Here is an 8,046-nt window from a genome sequence, read left to right as displayed (position 1 = left end):
TTTCCTCATAGCTAAGATTTTCAATACCTTTTACCAGCTTAGTTGCCCTTCTCTGTACCCTCTCTAATACAATAATGTCCTGTTTGAGTGATGGAGACCAAAACTGTACGGCATATTCTAGATGGGGCCTTACCAGTGCTCTATACAGTGGAAGAATGACCCCCTCCTCCCACAAATCTATGTCCCTTTAAGGGAACTCAAGACCTTATTTTCCCTTAATGCTGCTGACTGGTATTACTTGCTACAGCCAAGTTTATTATCTACAAGGACTCCAAGCAGGCTCGGACTGGCAACCTGTAGGTTCTGGCGAATGCCAGAGGGGCTGCTGTAAGTTGCCATAGACAGTCACTATTTAGTGGGCTGGTGGGGCGCTGTTTGGGCCTCTGTGTACTTAAAATGCCAGGGCCTATTTTGAATCCCAGTCCAAACCTGACACCAAGGTCCTTTTTCATTATGGATTTGCCTAGTGCAGTCCCATTAAGGGTATAAGTGGATATTTTTACATACCAGGTGCATGACTTTACATTTATCAACATTGAAACTCATCTGCCACTTAGCTGCCCAGATTGCCAGTTTGTCAAGATCCTGTTCCAAGGATGTCGGATGGAATGGATGGAATTAATTGGGATGCATCATTTTGTGTCATCTGCAAACACTGATACATTACTTACAATACTCTCCCCTAAGTCACTAATGAACAAGTTAAATAATCGTGGACCCAATACCGAGCCCTGAGGGACCCCACTAAGAACCTTACTCCAAGTAGAGAATGTCCCATTAACAACCACCCTCTGTACCCGATCCTGTAGCCAGTTTCCTATCCACGTGCAAATGACTTCATTAAGTCCAACAGACTTTAGTTTAGAAAGCAGTTGTTTGTGAGGCACTGTTATAATAAAAAGCAATTCAATTTTTCTGGCATGATGTATCCTTCATAAAGCCATGCTGATTGCTGCTCATAATGCCATTCACTAGGACAAAATTTTGAATGTGATCCCTTAACAAGCCTTCAAATAATTTGCACACCACAAATGTTAATCTTATTGGCCTATAATTGCAAAATTGAGATCGTAATCCCTTTTTAAATATAGGAGTGACATCAGCTTTCCTTCAATCTATAGGTACCATACCAGATGAAAGCAAATCTGAGAAAATCAGAACTAGAGGCCGGGTGTATGCCATATGGCCCTGGTGGCTTGTTCACATGTTCATGTAACACCTATTTGGGCCACTCGGGGTTAATTCACCAGCTAGAACACTAGAGCATGGGTTACACGTGACTTACACCCAGGGCAGGGCCTTCGCTAAGTGGAAGTGTTCCCTCTATGGTGTAGTGCAACTACATCCCCCCCTGGCTACTGTGCACACAAAACAACTTGGGCGCCAGGAGGTTCTTAACAATCAGGAACGGTTTATTATGCCAAAAAGGGCAAATGAGCACAGGTTTCAGTAGTCACGCAGGAGTTGAGGAAAACAGCATATTGAGAGTTCACACAGAACAAGGCAGACTCACACAGAGAGTACACAGGCAATTGCAGCACAACCTTTCCCTCCTGGAAGTTGTCAGGAAGCAGCTTCTACCCTACAGTCCCTCCTCACTGAGGTCCCTGACTGGAGGCAACACACAGAGCCTCTGGGAAGCTACTCCCTTACTGCAAATCCTTGTTGGAGCTTCAGCTGCTCTTTCTCTCTAACCTCTCTGCCTTTCTCTCCTAGAGAGACTATGACAAGTCTGCCCTAGTATATCTGTTCCTCATTCACGGGGTTACCTGGTCCCCGACTTGGACACATGACTTCTTCTGGGCCTATTGCACTCAGTCCCCCTGAGCACATCCAGCTGGAATCACATCCAGAGGCAAAAGAGGAAGAGGCCACTCCCTGCACTCACTATATAGGAGTGAGACGGAGCAGTGTCATCAAATCTCTCAGCCTATCACTGTAAAGGTTATTTTGTAACAGGGATTCTACCCAATAACCCAAGGAAATGGTGAAAAGATTAACTCTATAGGGCCTGTATCCCTATAGGGCCCTACATTCACATGAATTTTTAGTAAAGCTTTATGAACCATATCTTGAGTCAGCCACCGACTATATTGAGTGCAGACATGAGGTGGGTCTGTGAACTCTGACTCCTCTATTGTATACATCATGGGGCAGATTTACTAAGCTCGAGTGAAGGATTCGAATGAAAAAAAATTCGAATTTCAAAGTATTTTTTTGGGTACTTCGACCATCGAATGGGTCAAATTCGATCGAATTTGATCGAATCAAATGATTCGAACGATTCAAAGTAAAAATCGTTTGACAATTCGACCATTCGATAGTCAAAGTAATGTCTCTTTAAAAAATACTTTGCCACTTTAAACCTACCGAGGTTCAATATTAGCGTATGGGGACCTTCCCCAGCACTTTTCTAACATTTTTTGATTGAATCAAAATCCATCGATCGATCGCTTAAAATCGTTCGATTTGAAGGATTTTATCATTCGATCGAACGATTTTTACTTCGATCGTTCGATCAAAGCATTTGCGCTAAATCCTTCAAATTCGATATTCGAATTCAAATTCGAAGGATTTAACTTAGAGGGTCAAATGTGAGGGTTTTTTAACCCTTGAAATTCGACCCTTGATAAATGGGCCCCTCTTGAGTTTTGAGAATTTGAGTTGGCACTATTGTGTAATTGAATGGTGTCTTAATATAATCTTGACGTACAACTGGTATAAACGTTTACATTTTAAAGGGGTTGTTAACCTTTGAGTTAGTTTTTTTGTATGATGTAGAGAGTGATATTCTGAGACAATTTGCAATTGGTTTTATTTTTATTATTTGTGGTTTTGAGTTATATAGCTTTTTTTATTTGGCAATTTTCAGCAATCTGGTTACTAGGGCTCAACTTACCCTAGTATCAACTTACTCTGGATTGATTTGAAGAGACTGGAATATGTATATAGAAAGATTAGTAAAAAAAAGGAGCAGTAACAATAAGGGCACATTTACTTAGCTCGAGTGAAGGAATATATTAAAAAATACTTCGAATTTCGAATGTTTTTTTGGCCACTTCGTGCATCGAATTGGCTACTGCGACCTTCGACTACTACTTCGACTTTGAATCGAAAGATTCGAACTAAAAATCGTTTGACTATTTAAAAAAAACTTCGAACCCCTACTTTGCCACCTAAAACCTACTGAGCATCAAGGTCCCCATAGGCTTTACTAGGTTTTTTTGATCGAAGGAAAATCGTTTGATCGATGAAGTAAAATCCTTCGATTCGAAGGATTGAATCGTTCGAACATTTATTCCTTCGATCGTATGAACGAAGGAAATGTGATATATCCTTTGACTTCGATATTCGAAGTCGAAGGATTTTACTTCAACGGTCAAATATCGAGGGTTAATTAACCCTCGATATTCGACCCTAAGTAAATGTGCCCCTAAATTTGTAGCTTTACGGATCATTTGTTTTTAGATGGGTCAGTGACCGCTATTTGAAAACTTGAAAGAAGGCAAATATTTAAAAAGCTATAAAAAATAAATTATGAAGACCAATTGAAAAGTTTCTTAGAACTGACCATTCTATAACATATTAAGTGGCAGATTAATAAAGGTTTGAGTTGTGTTTTCCACAATAATTTGAGTTTTTGAGTTGTATTTTTTGGTCAAAGCTCACATTTTCTGGTTAAAAAAATACTCAAATTTTTCAAGATTTATTATACATCAACCCTGGAAATAGCTAGAATCTGAAAATACACCATCTAAAATTTGTAAGGTCATGTAGGAGTCAATGGCAAAGGTCCCTTGAACCATTTGAAGCTGTTACCAGCCTGCATGATGTTGTCATTTTTTTTGGGAGGGTTTTGCCCAAAAAATTTAATAATTCAAGCGATTTGAGTTATTTTCCACCAAAAACTCGATTAATGCGAGTTTTTGACTTTCAAACTCATAGAATTGGGTTTTTTTCCATTAGAGGTTTTTCTTAAATAAGCTGCCATTCCGGTTGAAAGTTCATTCAAGTTGATTTGAGGTATAAAAAAACCCAACCTTTGATAAATAATCCCCTAAAAGTTAAGTTTAAAGTGAACCACCCCTTTAAGCAGGTATTTTCTACCTTTTTGGGCGACATTGTGTGAATTTCCTACCCAAATCATATCTAAAATGATGCCACCATATTGGTATTCTTAGCATACATGTTTGTTGGTCAACCAGAGCCTTGTCTTGAAGTTGTCATACCTCTAACACAAGGATAGTCAATCTCAATCAACAACAGTCAATCCAAAAACAACAGTGGAAACAAATAATGAATGCAGTTATCTTTTGGCTTTTTATTCATTTAAAGAACACACGTATTACATTGAAGTCTACAAAGCAACCATCCCACAAAAATGGAAGCAAAGTCAGTGACTTCTAGAATGATTCCACAGTGGTAAGTTTGCTATTCAGATTCATTATGTTATCAGACTGATGTTCGTCATTGTTGGTGCATCTCTCTTTGAAAAAGTTTTCAAGGGAAAATGGTATTGACTTCATGAAACTCTTTTTGAAGTCGTGGCCAATAAAGGCATAGATCACGGGATTGAGGCAAGTTTCAAAGAACGCCAGGCAGCATGCGATGTTCAGCATCACAAATTCTCCAGTGGCACTCATTTTCACATTCATAAATTCCAGAAGAGGTAAAAAATAGAATGGGAACCAACAAAAGAAAAAGCAGTTTACAATCGTAATAATAACATTGAAGGTCCTAGATGATCCTTTGATTTGCCTCCTTCTTCTCACTTTCAATATAATGAGTGCATAACAGAGAAGAATGATAGAAAATGGAACCAGGAACATAACAACAAACCTAGTAATGAGCAGAATTTTATATCTCCATTTATCAGTGTGATAATCATATGCGTAAATGGGAACACAGTACATCACATTTTCACTCTCGTCATGCTCTGTAGTATAGAAAGCAAAATAAGGTGAACTTAAAACCAGACACAACATCCAGGTTATTGCTGAGATAATAGTTGCTAACCTTGAACTTCGGTGATTTGTTGACCAAACTGGGCACCAGACCGAGATGCAGCGGTCAACACTGATGATCACTAAGAAGAAGGTACTGACATACATATTTAGGTGAAGAACAGTAAAAATGACCTTGCACATTATCTGACCAAATGGCCAACGTCCTTCCATTGCCGTCTCTGTAATTAGGAACGGAAAGAAGATATCAAAAACAAAATCAGCTATAGCCAGGTTGAGGAACCATATGCTGTTCACCCTCTTACTCATTTTAAACCCAGCAATCCAGATGACCAGTCCATTATCAACAATTCCGAGGATAAAACTTAAACTGTAACATATTGTACAGATGATTTGCATCAAACGAAAGATATCTTCATTTACAGAATCCTCCAGGAATACGTTTCCTTCAGCTGTGCCATTTTCAAAGTCAAGGGAAAGAGAAACGTTCTCCTGTCCGAGATGTCCTGCCATATGCAAGCAAAATACAGACTCTTAGCATTTTGTAAATCAAAATTACATGTATAATTATGTTTTTGGACTATGATTATAGTATATGCCCTTCATGTGTGGAGGAGTTGGAGAAGTGCTAGATTAGCAGCAACAAGGACTTGGAAAACAAGAAATTAATGTAGGAGGAACCTGCAGAAGCCATGGCCAACTTTGGTCAAGATTTGAATAGTAAGTGTTAGCAAGATGGCTTCCAGAGACAGGCAACCATCTTGAAAAAAACAACTGTGGTGGAGAATTTGTGAAAGAATGAATAAATACATTTTTCTTTGTAAATGTGAAAATATGAATTAATGCAGGGCTGTTTTTTGTTCTGTGCGCTTTAGGCACTGGACCTCAGAGTGCCCTATCAGCTCATGCACATTACAGAAGTTGCTGTCAAGCCCATGCATGGAAGTGATCCAACATGCTTAAGCCAACAAGATTCCCACTATCCCCCACCCCAATCCTCTGCCACTTGATTTGAAAAAGAAGTATCCGGTGGTGGTGGAGATTTTTTTTTTTTGGCAAATTCGTTTTTTACCATATAGGCCCTTTCAAGTATGAGACGTATTTACAATATGTTTCATAAGTGAAAGCTGTCAGTTTTAGAATTAGATACATCTCTAGAAGCCAGAAATAAGATGTTATTACAAGGTTAAATGTGGCCGCCCACAAACAAAATAACTACAAAAAGCTCCAAACAAAAAATGTTTCTGAATATTCCTTCTAAAAGGTGTTTGCCTAAGATAAAAAATGCAGAAATATTTAGGAAGCCTGTGTCATACTTATCTGAAAGTTCCTTTGATTGAGATCAGAGAAACTAATCTGGGCTTCATTTTGGAGAAAGTAATAAAAATTGTAACAAGAAAAAAATTGTATAAATAATAAAAACTAACCTTTCCCATGATCTTTGTTCTTTATTATTATTATTATTATTATTATTATTTATATTATTATTAATATTATTTATATTTAGTTAATTTTTTAAAAACCTGCTTGAAGGTGCCATAGTTGGCAGCTTTAAAGGGACACTAAACCCAATTATGAAAGTGTCTCACTGCGCCCCCTAGTTCTCTATAGAAGTTGAAAAAAAAATCACACATGCAAACCAATTCACCAATGAGAATTCAACTGACCAAAAACTTAATTACAGATGCAAGAAAGTCGACCAATGAGAATTCTTATTTCCAGCACTATGTGATCCATCTTGCTCTTATCTTACATACAGAGATTATTGTGCAATTGTGGGGTTATTATATGACACTGGAATCAAACATGGGGATAAAGGACAGACTTGTTCAGTGCTGGGAAACTGGGCTTAAAGCTTCCAACTCCAATTACAGGAACAAAGAACAGGGAGTCAGATTTATACAGATCAGCTCAGAGTCTCATTTGAGGATTTTTTTGCATTTTTAATAAAGCCAAGGTTCCTGGAGAGACAGGGGGACGTTTTTGGGCAATATTGTTTAAGAATGCAACCCTGATGTGGTTGAGCAGTGCAGCAGGGTTTACTATCACTTTAATAAATACAATGCTTTGAGATGCACATCTCAAGTGCAAAGCATAGGGGTCTCAAAATTAAATAAATAAATGAAATAAATAATTTTATATTTTCCAGATTACATGTGTTTTAAATCCTCACTTTTACCATCAGCACTGTAAACACTGTCAACACACTGCCACCCTGTGGTTAAACTAGAAAAATCTAAAGGTCACGATATCAATAAACTAAGGGGCCCTTCAGTGACCAAACTTCAGGGGATTGCACAATAAATGGGGAAACTATTTATCAGTCCCCTACATAATGATAATAATACGTGTAACCATCGTGTCACCTATTTAAACCACTGCAACTAAAAAGAGAAGTTTTTATTCCTAGATAGAAGCTGAAGGGATCAGTAACAAAAAGAAACTATTATAAATTTGCAACTTGTACAACTCAGTATATTCTAGCAAAACTGTTGGAAGCTTTGTGTGGTATATATGGCACCAATATATGGGTTTGAGTATTACTTTAGCAATGCTTTTATCTATTTTACCCCCTCTGTAGCTAAACTGTAAACTGTAAACTGTAGCTGCTCATATTATTTATGTGTGCACTTTTACAACAGAAGCAAGAAGTTACCATTATAGAGATACTATTATCACAATGAAAAGGAATGATCTAACTTCAGATGTATAAAAGTGGTTAAAAGGAGGGGATCTGACTTTTGTCAGTATTCAATTTTTGTATAGGAGAAAAGAAAGAAAGTATCCCCGTCTTTTTGATCAGAAAAAACACACAAAAAGTTATATATGGTCACTATGTAATTTGATTTCAATTAATCCATTTAATCTCGTGATTCTATATCTGTTGGTTCCCCCCTTGATAATTCGCCCCACAAAGTGCTAGTGCTTAACCTCAATTAAATAGCATTAAATAGACTAAAACTAAGACACAATTGATTTTTCTTTTAAATATTGTATATGCTTCTAATTTCTAACTCATGAACATTTCATTTAACATTAATTGATTATTGAAATACTAAAAACCAACTAAAACACCAATAAG

At 37.5% G+C, this 8,046-nt stretch overlaps 1 protein-coding gene across 1 annotated transcript; it reads right to left on the bottom strand.

Annotated features, from left to right (window-relative positions):
- Positions 1 to 4,318: 4,318 nt before the first annotated feature.
- Positions 4,319 to 5,478, bottom strand: LOC108695939 (formyl peptide receptor 2). The gene has a single exon (XM_018224887.2). The coding sequence runs from the start codon at positions 5,475 to 5,477 to the stop codon at positions 4,404 to 4,406; it is 1,074 nt and encodes a 357-aa protein (XP_018080376.1). The 5' UTR covers position 5,478; the 3' UTR covers positions 4,319 to 4,403.
- Positions 5,479 to 8,046: the final 2,568 nt, after the last annotated feature.

This window comes from Xenopus laevis, chromosome 7L (assembly GCF_017654675.1).
Source record: "Xenopus laevis strain J_2021 chromosome 7L, Xenopus_laevis_v10.1, whole genome shotgun sequence".
NCBI classification, from domain to species: domain Eukaryota; kingdom Metazoa; phylum Chordata; class Amphibia; order Anura; family Pipidae; genus Xenopus; species Xenopus laevis.
Note: the sequence above shows the minus strand (reverse complement) of the source record. Positions and strands in the feature narration are given on the sequence as shown.

What these genes read in the sequence shown, in the direction of transcription:
- LOC108695939 (XM_018224887.2), bottom strand. Translation starts at nt 5,477, where the DNA reads ATGGCAGGACATCTCGGACAGGAGAACGTTTCTCTTTCCCTTGACTTT.